Source organism: Erythrolamprus reginae, chromosome 3 (genome assembly GCF_031021105.1).
Source record: "Erythrolamprus reginae isolate rEryReg1 chromosome 3, rEryReg1.hap1, whole genome shotgun sequence".
Lineage (NCBI taxonomy): Eukaryota > Metazoa > Chordata > Lepidosauria > Squamata > Dipsadidae > Erythrolamprus > Erythrolamprus reginae.
The window spans coordinates 131,061,670-131,087,653 of record NC_091952.1 but is presented as its reverse complement, the minus strand read 5'-3'; the positions used below and the strand labels follow the sequence as shown (position 1 = coordinate 131,087,653).

At 43.3% G+C, this 25,984-nt stretch overlaps 1 protein-coding gene across 1 annotated transcript; it reads left to right on the top strand.

Annotated features, from left to right (window-relative positions):
• The first annotated feature begins 13,971 nt into the window (after nucleotides 1-13,971).
• Nucleotides 13,972-16,672, top strand: LOC139165809 (tigger transposable element-derived protein 1-like). The gene is made up of 2 exons (XM_070749039.1): nucleotides 13,972-14,708; nucleotides 15,195-16,672. The coding sequence occupies exons 1-2, from the start codon at nucleotides 14,688-14,690 to the stop codon at nucleotides 15,972-15,974; spliced, it is 801 nt and encodes a 266-aa protein (XP_070605140.1). The 5' UTR covers nucleotides 13,972-14,687; the 3' UTR covers nucleotides 15,975-16,672.
• The last annotated feature ends 9,312 nt before the right edge of the window (nucleotides 16,673-25,984 follow it).

Sequence of the window (25,984 nt, the reverse complement as noted above, 5' to 3'; positions counted from 1 at the left end):
GAAATGCATGTGCAACACAGCCTGAACAACACACAGACCACGGACTACATGTGACCCACCAAGCACCCTGGTGTGGTCCACCCACTTTTAAAAATAATAACTATTCTACTACATCCAAATGTCTCACTTCCAACAAGGATCCAACACCATTGCCAGCACTGCACCTTTCACAAAGATTAGCTGCCAAGCATCTCCAACACTGCTAGGTCCATCACTGCTCCTTCACTGTACACCCAGCTACCAAAGACTTGATTGGTGGGCAGTCATAGCTCAGCTCATCTTCTCTGCCAATCCTCCAGAGGCCACCAGTGTCAATATGTAGGACAGAAATTGCCAAATGCTCTTCAACCTCTAACTGTTCAAAGGCCCAAAAACAGCGGGAGCTCATATATTTCTTATAACCTTTCATAGATAGATACGGATATAGATAAAATTCTTTTTCAATATACCAATTGCAAAAACTATCCCAAAATACTTAACAACACTAAATAAATAATATTTGCTCCAAAACCAATTTGAGTATCAACAAGGTGATGAGGTAAAACATTTTCTACATTTATTGGTATTATAGAAGATGTGGATATCTGCTCCCATCTAAGCGAGATGGACAATTAAGAAATGGGGAAAATATAAATAAATCGATAAAATCTATTGTTAAAATATTGGGTCACAATGCAAACTTTTAAACAGGATTCCTCCTCTCTTGCAATGATACCTTGCTGACTGGAACACAAGACTAATCATTGTAGATCTACTGATGAAAATGTTATAATAGTATGGAGGGAGGCACCACCAAAGCAACTGGAGGGAAATGGCCATTGGGAAATTCATAACCTACCTGCTGGAAATGTAAAATAAAACCGGGAACGTATTACCACACATGGTGGACATGCCCACTTGCGGAAAAATATTGAACAACCATCCAAAACTTAATTGACCAAGTCATGTCAATTAAATTGCCACTTAAACCCGAGCTTTACCTTCTAGGTATATTTAGGCAAAACCTTACTAAACCACAAAAATATCTCATTCTACAAATTATAACAGCAGCTAGAATATCGTACGCCCTCTTTTGGAAACGAGACCAAATACCTTCTTTATTCGTAATAATCACAAAAACCAAAGAGTGTGCCGAAATGTCAAAAACAGCAATGGAAACACAAAACAAAAAAGATTCAGAATATTATGAAATATGGGAAAATTGGTATAAATGGGTTTCTCAAAAAAAATATCAAAATCACTTATTGTAAAACCACTATCTTATTAAACCACCAAATATATCTTCGAACACTCAAATCAACTTCAAACCAATTAAAAAATTGAGCACCAAAAACCAATTAAATTTGCAATAAAATTCATACCATATCTCTTTTTATCTGTCTTTCAACCAATTCAACACACATTATAACACTAAAAACTTCCATCAACACAACTAACACATATAACTTACTTACTATACTATTTATATACTCCCCATACTACTTCCAGACAAAAGTCGTCCCTGAAAACGTCTGCGCTAAACGCAGATTTTTCTTTTCTCCCTTTTCTTTTCCTTTTCCTTCTCCTTTTTTTTCTCTTTCTCCTTCATCTATTTTCTTCCCCTATCTCTCTTTTTATCCCTTCAACTTAGAAATATTTCTAATAACTCGTTATTAGCTAATACATATCAAAAGAAGTACAACATTTACTATTATAATTTTAGAGAACTTTTCATTTTCTTTATTTACTCCCTATTCATTGTTTGTCTATGTTTAAGAAATATAATATTTCCGTCAAAAAGTTGATTTAATGTATACTTACAATGATTAAGAAATATAGTATTCCTTCCAAGAAATATATGTATTATAATCTATATGTATCACAATGTGATATGCTTCATCTTAATTGTTTGACTTTGTACCCCTTCCCTCTTCTCCCCTCCGCCCTCCCCCGGATTCCCTTTCTCTCCTCTCTTTCCCTTTTTTCCTTTTTCTTTTTCATTATATTTATAAATAAAGTATATTTTTTTAAAAAAAAGAAAGAAAGAAAATGTTATAATAGTATGGAGGGAGGCACCACCAAAGCAACTGGAGGGAAATGGCCATTGGAAAATTCATAACCTAGACCAGTAATTTAATTTAATTTATTTGACTTCTATGCCGCCCAATCCCGTAGGACTCAGGCGGCTTACAACAATAAAAAGGAATACAATAATATAATAATAAAAAGAAGTTCAATAGAAAATAAAACCCCACGACCCTAACAATCCTTTATAAACTCCAAATCAATCTAACAACATACATACCAAACAAACATAATTCGGGCATGTCTGATGTTAACTTCACGGCCCCCAGGCCTGTTGACAAAGCCAGGTTTTAACAGCTTTTCAAAAAGCCAGTAGAGTGGGAGTGGTGCGAACATCGGGGGGGGGGGTAGAGTTGGTTCCATAGAGCCGGGATGGCAACAGAAAAGGCCCTCCCCCACGGTCCTGCCAACCTACACTGTTTAGGACCGGGAGGAGGCCAATTCTGTGCGATACAATAGGCCACTGGGAGGTATGTGGCAGGAGACGGTCCCATAAATAGTCAGGCCCTAAGCCATGTAGGGCTTTATAGATGATAACCAACACCTTGAATTGTGACCGGAGTGCAGCACACGGAGTGTTGGTGTTATATGGGCGTACTGAGGTACACTCATAACAGCGCACGCAACTGCATTCTGGACTATCTGCAGTCTTCAAGGGTGCTCAAGCTCAGGTACCCCCATGTAGAGCGCATTGCAATAATCAAGGCGGGAGGTGATGAGGGCCTGAGTGACTGTGCGCAAGGCCTCCAGATCCAAGTAGGGCCATAACTAGTACACCAGGCAAACTTGGGCAAAGGTCCCCCTGGCCATAGCCGAAAGATAGTGTTCAATATTTAGCTGTGGATCCAGGAGGACACCCAAGTTACGAACCTTCCCCCCCACCAGAGCAATGGACATACAGATGGAACAGTCCTTCGAAGGGAATGTCCAGAGCCACTCTGTTTTATCTGGGTTGAGCTTGAGCTTGTTGGCTTCCATCCAGGCCCTAACAGCTTCCAGGCACTATCACATCAACCGCTTCACTGAATTGGCATGGGGTGGAGATGTCTAACTGGATATCATCAGCATACTGATGATACCTCACCGCATGCCATCGGATGATCTCACCCATCGGCTTCATGTAAATGTTAAATGTTTGTTTGTATGGATGTTTGGTTTTACAATAAGTTTTTTTTAGTTGTTTTAGTATTGAATTTACATGCTGTTTTTATTACTGTTGTTAGCCGCCCCGAGTCTACAGAGAGGGGCGGCATACAAATCCAATAAATAAATAAATAATAAATAAATAGTAGAGAGGAAAGGACAGACACCTGCAGCACCCCACAAAGGAGAGGCTGCGGGGTGGACCTCTGTCCCCCTCACTAACACCAACTGTGAACGACTAGAGAATTAGGAGGAGAACCACCATAAAACAATGCCTCCTACTCCCAATCCCTCCAGCCGTTGTAGGATACCATGATCGATGGTATCAAAGGCCACTGAGGGGTCAAGGAGCATCAGGATAGAGGAATGTTCCCTATGCCGGGCCAGCCAGAGATCATCTATCAGCATGACCAAAGCATTTTCCATGTTGTGACCAGTCCTGAAACCAGACTGAAAGGAGTCCAGATAATCAGCTTCATCCAAGGACCAGAAAAGGCAGGTTCGAGTCTGGCCTACAGTTCTTCAATTCTGCTGGATCCAGGAACTGTTTCTTGAGAAGGGGTTATACAACCGCTTCCTTCAACAGCTGCGGAAATGACCCCTCACCCAAGGCAGCATTAATCATCCAGCTGCGTATATACTGGGTCCAGTATACAGGTGGAGGAACTGACAGCTCCCATAGCCTTGTCCACCACAACAGAAGTTACCAGGTCAAACTCTTCCCAAGCAACAGGAGTAAGACTTGACCCTGTCACCTCAATCTGAATTGCCCAATTGGAGTCCAGATCGTTCTAAATCTGAGAGACTTTATCTGCAATAAACTGAACAAATTCCTCAGCCTGACCCTATAAGGGCTCCACCACTGCTTCCCAATTCAGGAGGGAGTGGGTCACCCAAAACAGGGCAGCTGGACAAGAATCTGCAGACGCAATAAGGGCGGAAACAACTTTGCTGCCTCTATTGCCACAAGGTAAGTCCTAATATAGGCTCTTACACATATTCAGTAGGACTCAGAATTACTGTCCCTCCATGCTTGCTCTAGGCATCTCTTTTGGTGTTTCATCCCCTGGAGTTCTTCAGTGAACCAAGGAGAGCTCCAGGGTCTACTGCTTTGGAGAGGCTGGATAGGTGCAATCCGATCCATTAGGAACTTGACTGAGCTGTGGACAAACGAGTCGAGAATTTCCTCAAGCTCTCTCTGAACCTCATCTGGGTCCATTAGGCACCTGCGGCGGAACCTCCTAATTGTCTCTACCTCCCTGCAGTGGGGGATTGCCTTATCAAAGTCCAGCCTCATCAAGGAGTGATCTGACTATGATAAGGGTGTTATGACTGTACCCTTTAAACCAGATCACTTTTCCACTGCCCTGAGAGAAATGCTAAGTTGAGTGTATGCTCCCCCCCGAATTATTTGGGTCAGGTCCATAGTTGCCGTGGAAGCCATGAACTCCTGCGCTGCATCCGAGGAATCACCAAGCGATTCAAGGACCAAAAGCCTGGGGAACTCCACTGCCAGCCCAGCTATCGGCTACTGCCTCCAGCAACACAGGCAGGGCTGTTGCAATATAGCTGGAAGGCAGGTACGTTAACAGCAAGCTCACCTGAATCCCTAAGTCCAATCTCAAGAGGGACTCACATCTGACAATCTCAGGGGCAGGGACTCTGAGAGAGCTTAGAGTCTCTCAGACAATGATAGCCACTCTGCCACCCTTTCCCTGCAGTCACGGCTGATGCAAGACCAAAAATCCATCCAGGCACATTTCTGAGAGAGGAACATCTCCCTCAGGTCCCAGCCAGGTTTTGGTCACACAAGCCAGGTCAGCCCTCCGTCCAAGAGTAAATCTCGGACCAAGGTGACTTTGCTGAAAACTGACCTAGCATTGAGAAGCATCAGCCTGAGACCAGGGCCCAGACTTCATCTGAGACCTGCTCGGATGAGTCTCAGGGCCAGAACGAGGAATCGCTCTCAAACAGCGAATCCTTGTCCCCCAAGAGCAGCCTACCCTTCGGCTCCCGCCATACCTGCCCCTTACAGTAAGCACCATGATGCCCCGGCTCTCCGCCTTGTCCGAAGTGGCTCTCCCACCTCCACTGGCCTCTCTTCTTCTTGGCAGGCCCGCCCCTCATACACACCATGATGGTGAACCTTTTTTGGTTCATGTGCCAAAAGGTGTGGGTGTGCTAGCACACAGGCCTTTCTGAAGCCCAAATGGGCAAACTGGAAGTTCAGGGAAAGCACACTTCCAGTTTGCCATTGTGCTGTTTTTTGCACTCTGGAAGGTTCCTGAAGCTCTGAAGTGCAAAAAACGGCACAACAGGCAAACTGGAAATTCAAAAAACACACTTCCGGTTTTCTCATTGTGCTGTTTTTTTGCATTCTGGGGCTTTAGGAAGCTCCCCTAAACCCACCAGAGTGCAAAAAACAGCACAACGGCAAACCGTAAGTACGTTTTTCCGAACTTCCAGTTTGTCCGTTGTTCTGGTTTCTGGTAGAAATTCAGCAGTGCAAATAACTTTTATCAAACACATTGTTTCATAAACAAAGAAACTCCATTTTATTCTCTTCTCTTCCGGTTATACACACATTTCATACTGGCGTATCTCTCCTGGCTCTGTAATCTCTCTTAATTGCATTCCTTACATTCCTTCTCCTGTTCTGCTGGACAAGATTTATTTCGTAAAAGCATGCTCACTAAAAAACAGCAGACAGTTTTTTCACACAGAATTTTTGGCTTAGTTGGAGAGTGGCATAAAAAATCAACGTTGAAACTCCACCCTTCTTCTTTACTAGTCCCATGACGTGCCAATTATCTCACTTAATTATTTAACCCATTCATCTCCTTAATATCTTCTTCCAGACTTTTGCTCTCTACGTTTCTGAATTCTTCTGAATTTAGGATTAACCCAGCGTGCCTCTAATTCTCCTTCACTAGATCCTGAACTCATAGCCCCATCCTGTGGCTGGCCTCCCACCTGTTCTACTACCTGTAACCCCGGCCCCCCCACTACTTCATAAACACTATCTGAATCTGAGTCCTCAATATCTTCATCATCCTCCAACTGATCAAGAGTATGTACAACATCCGTTTCCCTGAAGCGTCCAGAGGATGAAATGGCCTTTCTGAAGGCCAAAATTCAGCTGGCCAGCACGTGTATGTGCACTGGAGCTAATACAGGGCAAAGTCTCACGTGCCCTCTGATATGGGTCTGCGTGCCACCTGTGGCACGCAGGACCATAAGTTCGCCATCATGGGGCTAGACCAGAGGTAAGCAAAGTTGGCTCTTCTATGACATGTGGACTTCAACTCCCAGAATTCCTGAGCTAGCATGATTGGCTCAGGAATTCTGGGAGTTGAAGTCCACAAATCACAGAAGAGCCAACTTTGCCTACCCCTAGCCTAGACCAAGGGAGACCAATACTGGGCCGTGGCTCACCACTGGACTTTGGCCTGTTCTGAACTGTGCTGCAAGAAGAGATCAGTGAATGCACACATGCTTGCACAGCTACAGGTGTGCTAGCAGTGGGCAAGTATGCATGAAGCTACATTTGTGCAAATGGAGCTGGTGCATGTACCCACCACTCGCATAGAACCATCCCCTTTCCTCCAATCTGCAAAGCCGGAAAGGTTGGGGAATGCTGGCCTAGACAATATTGAAACAATATTTCTAATCCTCAAATAACAAAAAAATACAGCATTTTGAATCAAGTAAGATTTGCCTGCAGTTTCACTGCTATGGGACAGATAAATCAAATAGAAAGACATTCAACTTTTCAACTCTGGTCATTTTAGATTTCTTTTATTTAAATAAATAACAATCATGCCTGAACGTGTCTTCTGTAACAATGAAGCCAGTAATGACTTCAAGATAGTACAATTGTGAAAGCAGTGAAATAAATCCCAATAAGTAAAATGATTAAGAGAACAAAACTTGTTTTCCTTGAAATATTCATGGACCACACATTACATAGCAATGCTTTGTGAAAAACCAAAAGGAGGGGAACTCAGATATATTTTTATTAGAGGTAGGTCCTAGACTTACTTCATTTAGTGACTGTCCAAAGTTATAACAGCACTAAAAAAGTGATTTATGACCATTTTTACACTTGTAGCATCTCCATGGTCATGTGATCAAAATTCAGATGCTTGCCAGCTGATTCATATTTATGACAATTGTAGTGTCCTGGAATCCTATGATCACTTTTTGTGACCTTCTGAAGAGTAAAGTCAATGGGGAAGCCAGATTCACTTAAATTAACAACCATATTAACTAACCTAACAACTGCAGCGATTCACTTAACAACTGTGGCAAGAAAGGTAATAAAATGGGCAAAATCCACTTAACAAATATTTCACTTACTCAGTTAGTGAATAGAAATTTTGAATTCAATTTTGGGTATTGAGGGTAGAACTACCTACCGGTAGTTTGAATGCAAAACCTTCCCAAGAACTGTACATGAAGCTCAACCATGGAATGGTAATGGAAGAAGTAAAAAAACCCTATTTGTTCCAAAAAAGTAGGTATTGGCTAAAAGAGTTTACTTACTCTGGGAATGGAATGCATTCCCCATAAAGGTCCACTTTCACAGTCTGTATGAACTTTGAGAATTTGCACATTTCCTTGAAATTCCAAAATATTATTGAACTTTTAGGTGGTTGGTTCCTATGACATGAAACCAGTTATTAGTGGAATACCAGCTCTATTCCCTCCAGAACTGAAAATCCTGGCACAGGATAACAATGCTTTGAGAGCAGATGGGAGCAGCGTTCCCTGTAAGCTGTGCGCATGCGTGCGTGCCCCAAAATACCCCCCGCGCACCCTTTTCCACGGGCGTGTGCTCCCCATCCCCCTGCCAGCCCGTGGGGGGGCGGGGGCGGGGAGGCGGCGGCAATAGAAGAAAAGGGAGCCGCGGCCGCCCCTGCCTCCCCACGGTGCTTCCGGCCCCCTCACGCCCCTGGCCTCTCAGGGCTGCCCCTACCCGCCCGATCCGCCCCCTCTCCTCCTCCTCCGCCTCCTGCCTTGGGGCGCGACTTCTCCCGTGGCGGTGGCCACAGCTTTTCCTCCTCATTCTCATCTGTGCTCCCAGCCAGGGAGCTGCGAGAGAGGGTTTTCGCCACACGCTTCAGGAATGCCCGCCCCGCCCCTCTCGCAGCCCCCTCACTGGGAGCGCTTTCGTCCCTGACTTTCAGCAAGGGGGCTGCAGTAGAGGCAGGGTAGGCGTTCCCGAAGCGCTCGGAGAAAGCGCTCTCTTACAGCCCCCTCGCTGACAGAGAGAGAGGGAGAGAGAAAGTAAGTGAGAAAGAGAGAGAGAGAAAGGGGGGGAGAGGGAGATAGCAAGAGAGGGAACAAGAGAAAGAAAGCAAGAGAGATAGAAAGAGTGAGAGAGAAAGAAAGCAATAGAGAGAGAAAGAAAACGAGAGAAAGAGAGATAGAAAGAGAGGGAGAGTGAAAGTGAGAAAAAAGAGAGAGAGCAAGAGGGGGAGAGAGAAAGAGAGAGAAATGACTCTTGATTTAAAGCATATGGTAAAAAGCACCCAAATAATAACAGAGGAAAAACCCCAGCCGTTTGTGTGTGTGTGTGTGTGAACTCTTGAACCATTTCCAATAGCTCACCTGTTATTGGAAATGGTTCAAGAGTTCACACACACACACACACACACCACACACACAAGGGGGGAGGAGACAGGGATGGAAGTAATAGATTTTGGTTTTGTTTTATTATTAATTTCTTTTAATAAAAAAGAAGGGATTTTTTTTCTTGTTTGTTTGTTTGTTTATACACACACACACACACACACACACACACACACACTTCTATGCCGCCCAGTCCCAAAGGGACTGCCGCTCAGACACTATACCTTTCTGCCCACACCGAAAAAAAATTAGAGGGAACATTGGATGGGGGAATTTATTCTAATGGCTTTTCTGAACACCATGTAGAATTTCAGTTAGCACAGTCTTTTTTACCCCAGCAATGTTAAGATATGTAGACTTCAACTTCTAATCTACACTTTTTAAGTTGTCAAGAATGAGAAACAGTGAGTTTAGCTGAAATGGCAATGGTAAGATTACATTAGTTGTTTTTTTAAAAAAAAAACTAAGTTGGGTTGTGGTCCATTTCCAAGCATAGTTAAAATATGTTTTAGGGATTACAATTGCAACTCCAAGGGTGGAGTTCGATTATTCAAAAGTAATGCATGAAGTTTAAGCATTGGCATTGTTTGTTAAAGCTGTAAATAACTTAGATGCACTTGTTTTATGAGTCACTACTCATGACCTTGCCCATGGACTTTGCCTACCATAACTCTGGAGTTCTCACTTTGCAGATTGGTATACTAGTTTTAAATCTGCATTGTTGGCTTTTCAGCTAATGTGTCATATGCAATCATATGCAATCATATGTATGATTGTTTTTAATTAAGGGTTTTTAAACTGTTTTTGGATTTGGATTTTGTATTACTGTTGTGAGCCGCTCTGAGTCTTCGGAGAGGGGCGGCATACAAATCTAATAAATTATTATTATTATTATTATTTGTAAGTTATATTTGGTTTTGAATTGTAGGCAGCTTTTGAAAATGTCTTATTTTAATAACATGCTGTATGATGATTTGTTTGGATAATGTCATTTCAGAGTTTAAACACTGGATAAAAATATCATTAAGATCTTTAAGAAAAATGAATCCCACGTTATTGGCTTAAGAGAAACAATGACAGTTCTTCTCAGGCTTCTTGATAGAGATGACAGTGAGCCTCAGACAAGAAGCAACATGACAGAATATAATAGTCCTTTCACTGTTTATAAAGTGTGACAATGTTTATAGACTGAACCCTAATTTTCCACAGGTGCTTATCAGAGTTTTAGTAGTTTATTATTTGGCAAAGACTGCAGAATATTTATACTCCCAATTTTCTAGAGCAATTATCTCAATATCAGTATTTAAACACTGGGCTTTATTGCACACCTGTCTGTTAATTCCACACAAAAGTAATATATTTTATTACTGTGTATTGTTCTAGCTTAATGCTGTATTGTAAATCATGAGTTATAGGACTTGGCACATACATTTTGATTGGGATTGTTTGTTTGCTTGTTTATTCCAGTACAGTGATCCCCCGCTCGTTGCGAGGGTTCCGTTCCAGGACCCCCCGCAACGAGCGGGTTTTCGCGAAGTAGCGCTGCGGAAGTAAAAACACCATCTGCGCATGTGCAGATGGTGTTTTTAACTTCCGCAGCGCTAGCGAGGAGCCGAAGATTGGGGGCGGCGCGGCTGTTTTAAAACGTCGCCGCCGACATGGGGGGCTCGCTAGCACCCCCCCGAACCTCCAACCCAGGTTTGGGGGGGTGCTAGCAAGCCCCCCATGTCGGCGGCGACGTTTTAAAACACCCGCGCGGCTTTCCAATGAGTCCCGAAGACAAACGCGGATGTTTGACGTTTGTCTTCGGGACTCATTGGAAAGCTCCGATCGTTTTAAAGCAGGCGCGCCGTTCTCCGCTGACTCCTAAAGCGGGGAAGTTCGCCAGGAGTCAGCGGAGAACGGCGCAACTGTTTTAAAACGATCGGAGCTTTCCAATGAGTCCCGAAGACAAACGTCAAACTTCCGCGTTTGTCTTCGGGACTCATTGGAAAGCCGCGCGGGTATTTTAAAACGTCGCCGCCGACATGGGGGGCTTGCTAGCACCCCCCCAAACCCGGGTTGGGGGTTCGGGGGGGTGCTAGCGAGCCCCCCATGTCGGCGGGGACGTTTTAAAACACCCGCGCGGCTTTCCAATGAGTCCCGAAGACAAACGCGGAAGTTTGACGTTTGTCTTCGGGACTCATTGGAAAGCTCCGATCGTTTTAAAACAGGCGCGCCGTTCTCCGCTGACTCCTGGCGAACTTCCCGGGCGAAGGGCGAAGGGCGGGCGAGCGGGTGCTGGGGGGGCTTCGCCCTCCCGCCAGCAAGAGGGGGAAGACCCAGGGAAGCCGCCCAGCAGCTGATCTGCTGGGCGCCATCTACGCATGTGTGCCCATAGAAAAAAGGGCACGCATGCGCAGATGGTGTTTTGACTTCCGGGTTCAAAAATCGCAAATTACCCTGTTCGCAATGGTCAGGGACGCAATAACCGGGGGATCACTGTATATGCAAAGGTTGCTAATGGAAATGTGATTTGTTTTTAAATCTCCTGGCTTTTAAATCAAGAGGATTTTTTGTTGGTTGGTTGGTAAATCTTTCACTGGAGAATTCTTCAGAAAAATATTGCAAATGAAGTGCTTTTTGGCTTAAAGTTATCATTTATTATACTTTTCATGCTAAAGTTTAGTGCTAATTCTTAAGGATGTGTGGATATTATCCAATGTGACACGCTCTGCACCTTTAACTACAGTATGAGATCTAAGCTTCATCATTTAAAAAAAAAATTAAATGAAAGGGTAAAAGCAATGGCTTCCTCAAAATCTATTGGTAGATGCTGAGCACGTTGTTCCACTGCCCCATTTTTTTTAAAATGTGTATTTCTTTTTTATCCATGTCATTAAGTTTAGGAAACTCTATTCCAACTTATCAAAAGCTTTTTCCATGCCTAAAAATATTGCTGATTTATTTTCTTATCAATATAACCTAATAGAGCTGCAGTGGTGCGGTGGTTAGAATACAGTACTGCAGGGTACTTCTGCTGCCTGGAATTTGGCAGTTTAAATCTCACTAGGCTCAGGGTTGATTCAGCCTTCCATCCTTTTGAAATTGGAAAAATGAGGACCCAGATTGTTGGGGGCAATATGGTGACTCTATAAACTGCTTAGAGAGAATTGTAAAGCACTGTGAAGCAGTATATAAATCTAAATGCTTTTGCTATTGTTAATGTTGCATTAGATGCCATTATTCATAATCTTTCTTTTTGGAATGTAACCTACAGTATCTAGACTCTAGATATAATTTGGGAATGTATTTTATTACATGTACAGATTCAGCTAATATCTTAGAATCAAATTTCAACAAAGAAGCAGTTGATTCTTTGAAGTGTGTGATATATGAAGTATATGGTTGAGATTTCTTCAGTCCATCCCCTTTTTTAAAGCATAAAGTTGTACAGTGATCCCCCGCTCGTTGCGAGGGTTCCGTTCCAGGACCCCCCGCAACGAGCGGGTTTTCGCGAAGTAGCGCTGCGGAAGTAAAAACACCATCTGCGCATGTGCAGATGGTGTTTTTAACTTCCGCAGCGCTAGCGAGGAGCCGAAGATTGGGGGCGGCGCGGCTGTTTTAAAATGTCGCCGCCGGCATGGGGGGCTTCCTAGCAGCCCCCCAAACCCGGGTTGGGGGTCCGGGGGGTGCTGGCAAGCCCCCCCATGCCAGTGGCGACGTTTTAAAACAGCCGCGCCGCCCCCAATCTTCGGCTCCTCGCTAGCGGGCAGGCAGGCGGCGGACAAGCCGTTCGCTGGCGCTCGCTCTCGCCGCTTTCGAGCTGAGTCCTGAAGCGAATTCGCTTCAGGACTCAGCTCGAAAGCGGCGAGAGCTAGCGCCAGCGAACGGCTTGTCCGCGATCGCTCTCGCCGCTTTCGAGCTGAGTCCTGAAGCGAATTCGCTTCAGGACTCAGCTCAAAAGCGGCGAGAGCTAGCGCCAGCGAACGGCTTGTCCGCGCTCGCTCTCGCCGCTTTCGAGCTGAGTCCTGAAGCGAATTCGCTTCAGGACTCAGCTCGAAAGCGGCGAGAATGAACAGTGTGGGCGGGCGAAGGGCGGGCGGCAGCGAGGAGTTTGCGTGGGCGGTGGGGAAACTCCTTGCTGATGCCTGCTGCTCGCCCTCCCGCCAGCAAGAGGGGGAAGACCCAGGGAAGCAGCCCAGCAGCTGATCTGCCGGGCGCCATCTACGCATGCGTGCCCATAGAAAAAAGGGCACGCATGCGCAGATGGTGTTTTGACTTCTGGGTTGAAAAATCGCAAATTACCCTGTTCGCAATGGTCGGGGACGCAATAACCGGGGGATCACTGTATATGCATTTTCTAAATGATTCTAACATTTGTCTGTAAGTCTATCTGCATTTGGCATCTTTCTGTTTTAAGTCTCTTTATCACTTCTTTAATTGCTTGAATTGTAATAGGGTTGGTTGCTTAATATTTGTGTTTTCCAGGAATTCTTTCATTTCTGACTTTTTAATGCTTGTTTTCAATTTTTTCTTCTTGATTTTTTGCTTAGAATTCTTGGGGAAAATCTATTTTTCTATCATTTCCATCTATATGACAATTTATTTCATTTATCCATCTTATCATCCTTCTCTTGTTCTCTTTTCTGATTTAAGGAACCAAATATTTTCCTAATTTATTTGAATTCTCAAAATGGCTTTATCATCATCTTTATTTGGAGAACAACAGGATGCCAATGTTAAAACTTTACCTTTATTTCTTAGTTTCAGTAATAACATTCTTTACTGTTTAATTGTTCTAATACTTTCTAGGAAGGTAATTTAATAACTACTATTCTATTTTCCTTTGTGTTTCCTGATGGCATATATTCCTGACAAATTTCCCCCCCTCCTCCCATTTAACAAATCAACATACTACAAGTGATCCCCCGAGTTTCGCGATCTCAATCTTCGCGAAACGCTATATCGTGATTTTTCAGCAAATGATACCATCTCGATCTTCGCGAAACGCTATATCGCGAATTTTTTTAAAAAAAATAACTTAAAAATACGTGCGCGGTTTTTCCCGCCCGAACTGACCAAACTGACGTGTACCATTGCTGGTTGGCCGAAATCTCGGCCAATCAGCTTTGCCATTGTAATAAGTTTGCCCGGCAATGGTGATACAGCAAGATTTCAGCCAATCAGCGTTGTCATTGCAAACATTTCGCCCAACAATGCTGATTGACAGAAATCTCGGCCAATCAGTGTTGTTTGCTCAGCGTGCTTTGCTTTGAAACTTTTGGAACTTTTTGAGCTGTTGGTCGTAGCTGTTGGTCGTAGCTGTTGGTCGGATTTGTTTCTTGCATCTGTTACTTGGATCTGTTTCTTGGATCTGTTACTTGGATCTGTTACTTGGATCTGTTTCTTCGATCTCTTTCTTGGATCTGTTTCTTCGATCTCTTTCTTGGAGCTGTTTGTGAAGACTTCTTGTAAGATGGCACCTAAACGTGGCATGCGGAGTGGAGGCGGCGACGCTAAAAAGAGCAGGAAGATGCTGACAATCAAGGAGAAAATTGAACTTTTGGACATGCTGAAAGCGGGACGTTCTAATGTAGATGTTGGTCGGCATTATGGGATCAACGAATCGACTGTGCGATACATCCAGAAAGACGAAAAGAAGATAAGGCAAACTTCTCAGATAACATTCAACAAGGCTGCAAAAAGAATGGTGACGCCTAGAAATAAACGCCTTATGAAGATGGAAGCTGCTTTGTCTGTGTGGGTACAAGACTGCCACAAAAAGAGCATTGCTTTGGATACGAACACTATACGAACCAAGGCGCAGCAATTGTACAACCGTCTTGAAGACACAGAAGGAGGCGATGCAGATGAGGGAAACGCAGGTGAGGGCTGGGGTTTTTTATTCTGTATTTAAGTGTTTTTTAAGGAAGGGGGGAGGGAGGGATGGAAGGGGGGAGGGAGGGATGGAAGGAGTGATGGAAGGAGGGAGGGATGGATGGAAGGAAGGAAGGAAGGAGGGAGGGAGGGAGGGATGGAAGGAGGGAGGGATGGAAGGAAGGAGGGAGGGAGGGAGGGATGGAAGGAGGGGGGAATGGAAGGAGGGAGGGATGGAAGGAGGGAGGGATGGAAGGAGGGAGGGAGAGGAGGGAGGGAGGGATGGAAGGAGGGAGGGAGAGGAGGGAGGGATGGAAGGAAGGAAGGAGGGAGGGATTGAAGGAGGGAGGGATGGAAGGAAGGAGGGATGGAAGGAGGGAGGGAGGGATGGAGGGAGGGATGGAAGGGGGGAGGGATGGAAGGAGGGAGGGATGGAAGGACTGTATGCTTTCATTCAAGTCACTCCTCTCTCCCTTTCCTGTCATTCTCTGTAGATGAAGGTGCTGTTGACTCTGAAGACCCCCCAGCCATCAACATCTTCTGCTTCTTCAGCCCCAGCCACATTCACAGCAAGCAAAGGGTGGTTTGACAAATTTCAACGGCACTATGGCCTGAAGAGTGTGTCATTGCATGGAGAAGCTGCCTCAGCAGATACAGGTGCAGCCGAAAACTTTGTCCAGCGCACGTTTAAAGATCTAATTGCAGAAGGGGGCTACCTTCCAGAACAGGTGTTCAACATGGACGAAACAGGCCTGTTCTGGAAGAGGATGCCTTCACGGACTTTCTTGATGCAAGATGAAGCCAAAGCCCCTGGCTTTAAGGCCATGAAAGATAGAGTGACTTTGATCATGTGTGGGAATGCAGCAGGCTTTTTGATGAAGCCAGGGCTAATTTATAAGTCACGAAATCCAAGAGCCCTCAAGAACAGAAATAAGAATGCATTGCCAGTGTACTGGATGCATAATCCTAAAGCATGGATTACAAAACCCCTCACGCGGAATTGGTTTCATCAGTGCTTCATCCCACAGGTGAAGGATTATTTGGCTGCCAAAGGACTCAATTTCAAAGTGCTTCTCCTAATGGACAATGCTGGAGGCCATGATGACCTGGAACATGAACATGATGGGGTGCAAGTCGAATTCTTGCCTCAAACACCACATCGCTTATCCAGCCGATGGATCAAGGTGTTATCCGCGCATTTAAGGCACTGTACACGCGCAATTCTCTTGGAAGCATTGTGGAAGCAATGGATGCTGATGAAAACTTCACATTGAAGGCCTACTGGCGTCAGCACACAATTGCATCTTGTCTGAAGAACATTCAGAATGCCTTAATGGATATGAAGTCACAGACAATGAATGCCTGCTGGAGGAAATTGTGGCCAGAAGTGGTGCATGATTACAGGGGATTTGCTCCCGAAGAAATTCAAGATGCTGCAGTCCAGAACTCTGTGAAGCTGGCACAGGCACTGGGTGGAGAAGGCTTCGTTGACATGACACCAGAGGAAGTCAATGGTTTGCTTGATGAGCATGGCCTACCGCTGACAGACAAAGATCTGGAGGAACTGACCAAGTCAGTGAGTGAAGAAGAGGAGGAGGAAGTGGAAGCTGAACAAGCTGAGGAAGAAGAAGATGTTGGCCTAACGCTTGAGCGGCTTGCAGAAGTGAACAGAACTGCTGCACATCTCCAACGCATGGTGGAACTTTGGGATCCCAACATGACTTGCTCTATACACTTTAAGGCCTCCCTTGACAACACCATTGCACCATACAGAGCCATGTTAGCCAAGAAAAAGAAAAATCGCCAACAACTGCCCATAACTATGTTTGTCACAAAAACCACGAGGTCTGTCACACCATCACCTGCAGCGTCCATTGTAGACATGGTGATAGAAGAAGATCCCGATTTATCCTAGTTATGCTAACCCCCCCCAAAAAATGTAAAAATGTAAATAAATATTGTTATTGTTTCTATCAGGATGACTAAGTGTGTTATTCAATGTGTACAGTACAGGTACAGGTACAGTACAGTACAGTACATTAAGGGGATGGGAAATGGTAATTTGTGGGTTGAAAGTGTTGGGACTGAGTGGCATACAGAAGAATGAATGAATGAATGAGTGAATGAAATTCAAACACAGGTGAGGGCTGGGTTTTTTTATTCTGTCATTGTTTAAGTGCTTTTTACGAAAGGAAGGAAGGAGGGGTGGAAGGAGGGAGGGAGAGGAGGAGGGAGGGAGAGAAGGGAGGGGAGGAGGGAGGGATGGAAGGAGGACATGAGGGCAAACCATCCAGCGTCTAATTGGACTTGAAAATCAGAAGTGGGGGAAGTGTTCTCACTCAGAACTAGCAACTTGAGAGGGCAAACCATCCAGGTTCAAATTGGACTTGAAAATCAGAAGTGGGGGAGGTGTTCTCACTAAGGACTAGCAACTTGAGAGGGCAAAACATCCAGGTTCAAATTGGACTTGAAAATCAGAAGTGGGGGAGGTGTTCTCACTAAGGACTAGCAACTTGAGAGGGCAAACCATCCAGGTTCAAATTGGACTTGACAATCAGAAGTGGGGGAGGTGTTCTCACTAAGGACTAGCAACTTGAGAGGGCAAACCATCCAGGTTCAAATTGGACTTGAAAATCAGAAGTGGGGGAGGTGTTCTCACTAAGGACTAGCAACTTGAGAGGGCAAAACATCCAGGTTCAAATTGGACTTGAAAATCAGAAGTGGGGGAGGTGTTCTCACTAAGGACTAGCAACTTGAGAGGGCAAACCATCCAGGTTCAAATTGGACTTGAAAATCAGAAGTGGGGGAAGTGTTCTCACTAAGGACTAGCAACTTAAGAGGGCAAACCATCCAGTGTCTAATTGGACTTGAAAATCAGAAGTGGGGGAGGTGTTCTCACTAAGGACTAGCAACTTGAGAGGGCAAAACATCCAGGTTCAAATTGGACTTGAAAATCAGAAGTGGGGGAGGTGTTCTCACTAAGGACTAGCAACTTGAGAGGGCAAACCATCCAGCGTCTAATTGGACTTGAAAATCAGAAGTGGGTGAAGTGTTCTCACTAAGGACTAGCAACTTGAGAGGGCAAACCATCCAGGTTCAAATTGGACTTGAAAATCAGAAGTGGGGGAGGTGTTCTCACTAAGGACTAGCAACTTGAGAGGGCGAAACATCCAGGTTCAAATTGGACTTGAAAATCAGAAGTGACAGAAGTGTTCTCACTCAGAACTAGCAATTTGAGAGGGCGAAAAATCCACGTTCTAAGGAGGGAGGGATGGGAGGGGCGAATCGGGCGGGGGGGGGGGTAGCGTCGAGGAGCCCGGAGGCGCTGGGGGGGGGGCCGGCATGAAAAAAAACCATTGCCAGCCTCCGAACTGCCGTCGCCCCACCATCTGCGCATGCGCGGCCATGGAAAACAGGACGCGCATGCGCAGATGGTGTTTTTACTTCCGCACCGCTACATCGCGAGAAATCGATTATCGCGAGGGGTCTTGGAACGGAACCCTCGCGATAATCGGGGGATCACTGTACTTGCTTTACATACATTTGTTGTGACAAGCCTCAGAGTTATGTATTTGGAGCTTGTCAAAATCTTTCATTAGACAGATTGGGTCAATTTACATTTAATGAGATTGATGTTATCCGTTTTGGTTTCAATTTGGATTCAGCTATATCAAGTTTCCCCTTCTTCATTGTTGATATCCTTCCCAATGCCAAGATAACAAAGAATATGCAAACTAACCACCAAGCTCAAATAACATCAAGGACTCTACAGCTCAACACTGAGCTCCATATATTCTCTTCTATTGGATTTGGATCTAGAATCTATGGGATAAATCCTGGGCAGTTAGTCTTTCATATAAAGGGAAGCCTCTATACTTTTCCCTAGACTAAGATGCAATTGCAGGTTGAATCTGGGGACTTTCCACCTGTAGGACTTGGAAAACTATTTCTGGAAGTTTTTCTGTTTTAGTAATCAGAAAATGGGTTTCTATAATTTTTAAATGTCGCCAGACATGGGGGGAATCTTGTCCCCCCAGCACCACCTTTTTTCTGACTGTAATATATGAAATTGGTATGATTGTGTAGTAATGATTGTTTTTTAATATTTATGGGGTTTAAATTGCTTTTAACTTATATTGGATTTGTACTTTGTATATTGTATTGCTATTGTTGTGAGCCAACCCGAGTCTTCGGAGAGGGGCAGCATACAAATCTAATAAATAAATAAATAAAGACTCCACCCTGGGCATTGCAGAAATTGAAAAGATTTTACATGATGTATCAAGCAAAGTTGGAATTTTTTTTTTGCCAACACCTTAGATTTAAAACTGCAGGACAAAAATAATTTACCTACCAAAAGACTATTATACAAGTGAACAGAAAACATTTATTAACCATAGCTCAAGGGGAAAATGTATATCTTAATTCTAGCATAAATATTGTTTCTATGCTTCTAAAGATGGCAAAACTGAAGAAAAGGCCTATGTTTTAAAAATGTAATGTTTTTTTCACATAAACTCTAACACCACGAAAGCTGTGTTTATAGGTTTTTCATAGTTAACATCAACAAATATTATGTCTTTGGGGAAAATGAGTAATAATTAGTGCTTACCCCTTTTAATTTTAATCATTATTGGCTGGGAGAAATATTTCAAAAAGTTGCTTTGATTTTCCAAATTTTTTGTTTGGTTTTATATAACCTTCAAATGAAAAATTTACAGTCCAAAATCCAATACAATTAAAAACTACACATACATACATACATACATACATACATGCATACACATTGAACAACATGCATTTCTTTATAGTTTTATATAGAATTCCTAAACCAATTAATAGCTAACAATTAATAGTATGAGGATAGAAAATAATTAGGCAATAAAAGAATTAAAACTATTTAAAATCACTATAGAACTTTCAATAATAATTTTCAATAATAATACAAATATTTTAAACTCAGAGAGGGAAATTGCAGGAAAATTTTTAAGGTTTCAATTTTAGATCCTAATTCCTGTTTTTATTTTTAAATAAGCTTCACTGCAAACTCAATTGCAAGCTATGAGATGCCTGGGATCCTCAGTCATGCCAAGAGTAATAAGGTGCTAAAAAGATACGTATTGACCGCAAGAGTGCAAGCTAAGGTAGCTGCAGAGGATTAACAATAAGCATCTGGGAGCTGTTCACACTAGCTCTGGAAATTCAAGATTTTTAGCTATCAGTTTAACTACAGAATCATAGGAATGTTGTTTAAAGACAAGGATTGATTATATGGGATCACTGAATGAAACATTGCCTTCAACATTATATATTTAAATATGCATGTAAGCTAACTCAGTAAGATTAGCTTTATCAATCACATTGGCTATAAAAGCTTATTGCATAAAGTAATTCAATCAGTATACAGTATCAGGGGTGAAATGTTCCCGGTTTGGGTGGGTCGGTGAGGCGTCGGAGAACCGGTCTGGAAGGCAGCATGAGGCTCCACCCACCTGCCTGGACGCCACCATTTGAGTTCTTTTACCCTCTGTGCAAGCACACACCAGCCCGACCGAACCAGGAGCATTTAATCTCTTCAGGGGTCAGCAACCTTAAAAACTCAAAGAGCCATTTGGACCTGTTTCCCAGAGAAACAAATCAACCAGAGCCACAAAACCTGCGTGGGCGTGGCCAACTCGATGTCACTCCCACTGAGTCCCATGACACCCCCTCCAGCTATACCTACCTAGGTTTTATGGCTCTGATTTCTATGAGAAAAAGGTATCTTTCTCTCTTTCCATCTCTATTTTCCTCTCATCTTTCTTTCTCTTTCCCCCTCCCCATCTCTATCTCTCTCTTCCTCCACCCATCTCTCTCTCTCTCTTCCTCCTTCATCCCTCTCTCCCTCTCTCTCCCCCTCTCTCCCCTTCTCTCTTTATGTGCTGAGGAACGATCACCACTCACAGCAGAGAGTTCTCTTTGGGTGACCCTCCTCCCCCCTCATGACTCCCTGGCTGTGGCTGCTGTGGTGCGCGGGAAGACCCTCCTCAAGTGAGCACCAAAGCGTAGCAAAGGTGTACGTGGAGGGAGGGTGGCTACTTGCTTAAGGAGGATCTTTGGACTCTTCTCTCCTGCCCTAAGGATCCGGCCATTGTCTTGCTGTGTCTCATTCCATCCCACCTCCCCATAGCTCTTTGGCTGAGCCGGGAGGGTGTGACCTCCAGCCTGAAGTGGCAGGAAGCAAAGGCTGCTTTACCCACAAATATGGCTGCTTCTGTCTGTCCTAAGAATCTGGCCACTGCCTTGCCGTGCCCCCCCCCCCCTCCTGCATGACAGAAGGAGGGGGAGAAAGATCACTGGAGCAAAGGCAGCCTTTGCTTCCTGCCACTTCAGGCTGCAGCTTATGCCCATCTTATTCAGCCAAAGAGCTGCAAGCGGGAGGAATGGGACATGGCAAGGCAATGGCCAGATACTTAAGGGCAGGAGAGAAGGCATGTCCAAAGACACTCCTTAAGCAAGCAGCTGCCCCCCTTCATGATGCCTTTGCTGTGCTTTGGTGCTTACTTGAAGGACTCCCCACACATGCACACCCTCATGGCCCTACCACAGGCAGCCAGGGAGTCACCAGAGGGGGATGTGGGTTGCCTGAAAGCAGTGAAGGGCTACCAAAATTTTTACTACCACACTGTGGGCGTGGCTCATGCAGGATGTCCTGCATTTTCTTTCAAAATCTTTCAATGCAAATTGGGTGCTCTGGGGTGAGCTCCATTTTTGCTACCCCACTGTGTGTGTGTGTCCCCCTGTCCGGGCAGTAGTCCACCCCTGCCTGAAAGGAAGCCTCTTCAACTAGTGCCAGAGAATCAGCCACAGCCACTTCTCCATTCCTGCTATCATTCCTACCTTATCAGGCTAGGGGAGGAAAAGGCCAGCCAATGATGGGACAAGGCCAGCCAATGATGGGACAGGGAGCAGAGAGCCCAAAGAGCTGCATGGGGCTTCAGAGCTGCGGGTTACCCACTTGATTTATACCAAGGAAGATTTTCAGTTCTGTGAAAAATGATAACATAGCTTATGTTAACTTAAAGACATATAAAATCTAAAATGTATTTTCTACAGGGGCTTTCTTCTATTCATTGTACTTTACAAATGTAATTGTGATCAAATCCAATATAAATGAGATGAGAATTAAAAACCAAGCAACTATATTTCATGTTCTTTATGTGAGTTTACATTCAGTATTATGCAAACCCTGAAAGCTAAATTGAAATCAAGCTGTATCAAACATAGGTAGACATTATATCTGAATTTTATGTTAAAGTTGAATTAATTCAGCTGCCGGGAGGAGAGATTAAAAGGAAAAGAGAAAGTTGGAAGAAAACAGATTAAAGAACAGCACAGACCAATATATAGAAAACACAAAATAAACATACTCTCTGGTTCTCATTATGTCCTTCAGCTATCCAATAAATATACCTCTAATTCAGTCATTTCCATGATGCTTAAACCATCTGAAATTAATCTTTATACTGTGATTGCAGAATAAACATTCATGAGCTAGATTATATAAGAATTATTTATTGAATAATCTGTTGGGTGCTTTTGAACTTACTAAAGCAGGACTTTTAACAACCAACCATAGTTAAAGGAAATGAAAAAGAACAGGTGTCTTCCACAGTAGCTGATTAATTACTATCAAGGATTAAAGTGTATAGGAAAACATATGGTAAGGATTTATACAAGAGGACAGATGTATTTGTATCAGGAACGTAGCAGATAAACCTCTAGAATTTAGGGAGTAGGCAGAATAATCACTCTATTTGAATAGTGATCCAATGCAATTGGCAAGGACTGATGGCTTTATAATTACATAATAAATTATTATATGCAGTGCCATTTGCCCTTTAACTAAACCCATTATTTAAAAGATAAGTTTAATATATTTAACTCAGCTATTTTCTTCTGCAAGACAGCAACAATTTGCATGTCCCACATTTCTAGAAAAATGAACAGGCGTAAGTCAAGTATTTTAGACAGTGATGTAGTTTTGAGGTGCTTATACCCCACCTTTCATTTAGGAAGGCATTTTATTGCTTTGCCCATTCCCTAATAACTAATAACTGCCCTGCAAGGTACTTAAGGCTTAGAAATAATGTAGTCTCAGAGCCGCCCACTTTAGCTTCCAAGGCCCAGGTGGAGGGGGTGTCCCAGGTTCTCCAGGGCCAGGTGTAGGAAAGACCACACAACACGGGACTTTGTAGTGTTGAGGTAATGGATAAATAGGTCAAGCACTTCATTCCCTGGCTTTCAGCATTCAGAAAGTCCGTGTACAGCGCTAAATACTTGCACCACTCGATGCAGTGGACGTTTCTTAACCCTGCTGCTCTATTCAAAACCACTATACACTTGTACTGTTTACAAGTCTGTGTGACTCGCACCAAAAATTCTTTATTTTAAGTGCTTATATTTGGTCAATTTGAAAACTTATTTCCCTTGGAAACTAGGTTGAACATTTCTGCACACAATGAAATGAAAATGGAAAGAAAAAAATAATGCTTATTGGTTTATTTTGCTCATAAAATCCCTTTTTGTGATTTTTTTTCAATTTATAGATAGTTTTGCCTGCAAACAACGTACAATTTTACTAATTTTGGTGTGGAATTAATAGTTTGAACATTTCTGAACATAATGATATAAAAATTGAATTGAAAAAAATGATGCTTATTTGTTTATTTTGCTCATAAAAGGGCCGTTTCCTCCACCCCCGTTTTTTCAAGCATGTCACTTTATAACTTTTTCTAGGCCCCTAATTCCAAATATTTTCAATAACTTTGGCATTGAATTACCAGTTTGAACATTTCTGAACATAATGAAATGAAAATTGAACTGAAAACATTGATGCTTATTTGTTTATTTTGCACATAAAAGTCCCCCCCCGCTGTGTTCAATTATTTCAATTTATATAAAAATTATGCTGTTAATTTCAAACTTACATACTTGTTTTTAGTAAAATGGATTTCTTTCATAAAATTAGTTGTCTGGCTATCATGTGCTTGCTTTTCAAAAGGATATTCCCAATATTTCTAGCCAAATCTATATAAAAAGTGAAATTAATGGCACACAGCAAGGCTGAGGGGGGTGGCCCTTTTGTGACCAAAATAAACAAATAAGCATCATTTTTTCAGTTCATTTCTATTTTTCTTATGATCCGGAATGTTCAATTTAGTGTATCAAAACTTTTGGGGGGAAATTCCTTAGAGATTTGTAGCCTAAAAAAAATATAAACTGACATGAAATGCTCAAAAAATGGGGGGGAGGATTTTTGATCAAAATAAAAATATAAGCATCCATTTTTTTCAGTTCAATTTTCATATCATTATGTTCAGAAATGTTAAAACTAGTTTCCAAGTGAAAAGGGTTTTCAAAAAGACCAAATTTAAGGGCCTAAAAATTCCTTTTGGTCCGGGTCCTATACAACCAGAAACAGACTCAATGTGAGGGTTTTTTGCCCAGAAAAAAGTTAGCCCCCACCCCCAAAAAATATTTTTATGATGATAAGCAATGTTAAATTGAGTAAATGAATGCCTAAGATATTAAAAATATTTCGGATTTGGAGCCTTAAAAAAATTTAAAGTGAAAATGATTGCAAACAGCAGGGGGGGGGGAGGCCTTATTTCTGATTTAAAAAACCCAATAAGCATCATTTTTTTCAGTTCATTTATATTTTTCTTATGATCAGGAATGTTCAAACTAGTAATCCCACACCAAATTTAGTAAAATTGTACACATTTTGCAGGCTAAACTATCTATAAATTGGGAAAAAAAATTCACAAAAAGGTGGGCAGGTGGGCTTTTATGAACAAAATAAACCAATAAGCATTATTTTTTTATTTCCATTTTCATTTCATTGTGTGCAGAAACGTTCAACCTAGTTTCCAAGGGAAAGAAGTTTTCAAATTGACCAAATATAAGCACTTAAAATAAAATAAAAATTCGCTGTGAGTCACACAGACTCGTAAACAGTACAAGTGTGACTTTTTTTGCCCAGCAAAAACTAAGCCCCCCCCCCCCCCCCCAAAAAAAATCTCATAGAGAAAACTCCTGAAATGATTAAAAGTCATGAAATTTCAAGTTTCAGAAATGCCGGGGAAATGCCGAGTCTACGGAGAGGGGCGGCATACAAATCTAATAAATAAATAAATAATTTTTTTTACAGGGTCTCAAACTTCGATTCCGTGTTGCACAGACTCGAACAGAACAACAGGGTCAATCTTCCTCTCCGTTCTAAGTACTATTTACATAGCACTTTTTAGCTTAATAAAAGATGTGTTTGCCCGCAGTACATTATCTGGGAAATGCCCCTTCTGTGAAATTAACCCAGCTGACAGGCTTTTTACATTGGCCTCGACGCCTTTCACACAGCACGGGTGCGTCGCCGCCGCGCCACCCAAGTAGACCAAATGGCAAGAAGCGAGGGGAGCCGATTCCACCGGAATTCCTCGAAGAGAGACAAAATGGTCTGGAAGAAAAAAACAACAACAACCGCTCTCTGTCATTTGAAGATAACGCGAAGCAGCCAGGCAGCGCGTGCGAAGGGGGTGGGCGCAACGGAAGCTTTCACGCGGCTACTCCCCCTGTCAATTATTTATTTAGTCAAGGACGTATCTGATAATATACATAAGTATAACATTATTTGAATGCATAAGATGGGTACAAATACATGGGAACATTTGGACAGGGTAGGTAGTCACGCTGGTGCGCTTATGCACGTCCCTTACTGACCTCTCAGGAACGGGGTGAGGTCGACGGTCTAAGAGTAAAGTTTTTTGGAAGGGACACGTTGTAGCAGATGATTTTATGAGCTACACTTAGGTCACGCCGAAGGCGAGGTGCTTTAAGTTATTGTGGTGGCTTAAGGTATTCTGTGGCGAGCAGAGGAGGGAGAACTGTTCTTCTAAAAGTATTACTAGACACGCGCCATTGTATTACTGTAATGTCCCATGTACAGTGCGGGTTCCAGACAGATGAGCTGCACTCAAGTATTGGCAATTGGAGGGGGGGCGTTTTTCTTTCAAGCGGGACCGACTGTAGCTGAACCGCTTGTCTTTGCCGTTACCCCCGTTTCAGACTATTGGGGGGACGGGGATTAGAGGAGAGAAGCAACGCGGGGGGGAGACGGAGGTTTCCGCGACGACCAAACGAGCCCTCTCCCCCCGCAATGCGGTCAAAGGCGCTCATTTGTTCTCGCCTTCGAGTTTAAGGCCTATCTAGACTAGCATTGGAGTTTGAGCGGTGGGCGCCTGCGCGG

Bases quoted from the DNA above. Each gene is read 5' to 3' on its own strand.
- LOC139165809 (XM_070749039.1), top strand. From the start codon at position 14,688: ATGCAGATGAGGGAAACGCAG. The intron at 14,709-15,194 runs GTGAGGGCTGGG...CATTCTCTGTAG, and splicing joins TGCAGATGAGGGAAACGCAG to ATGAAGGTGCTGTTGACTCT.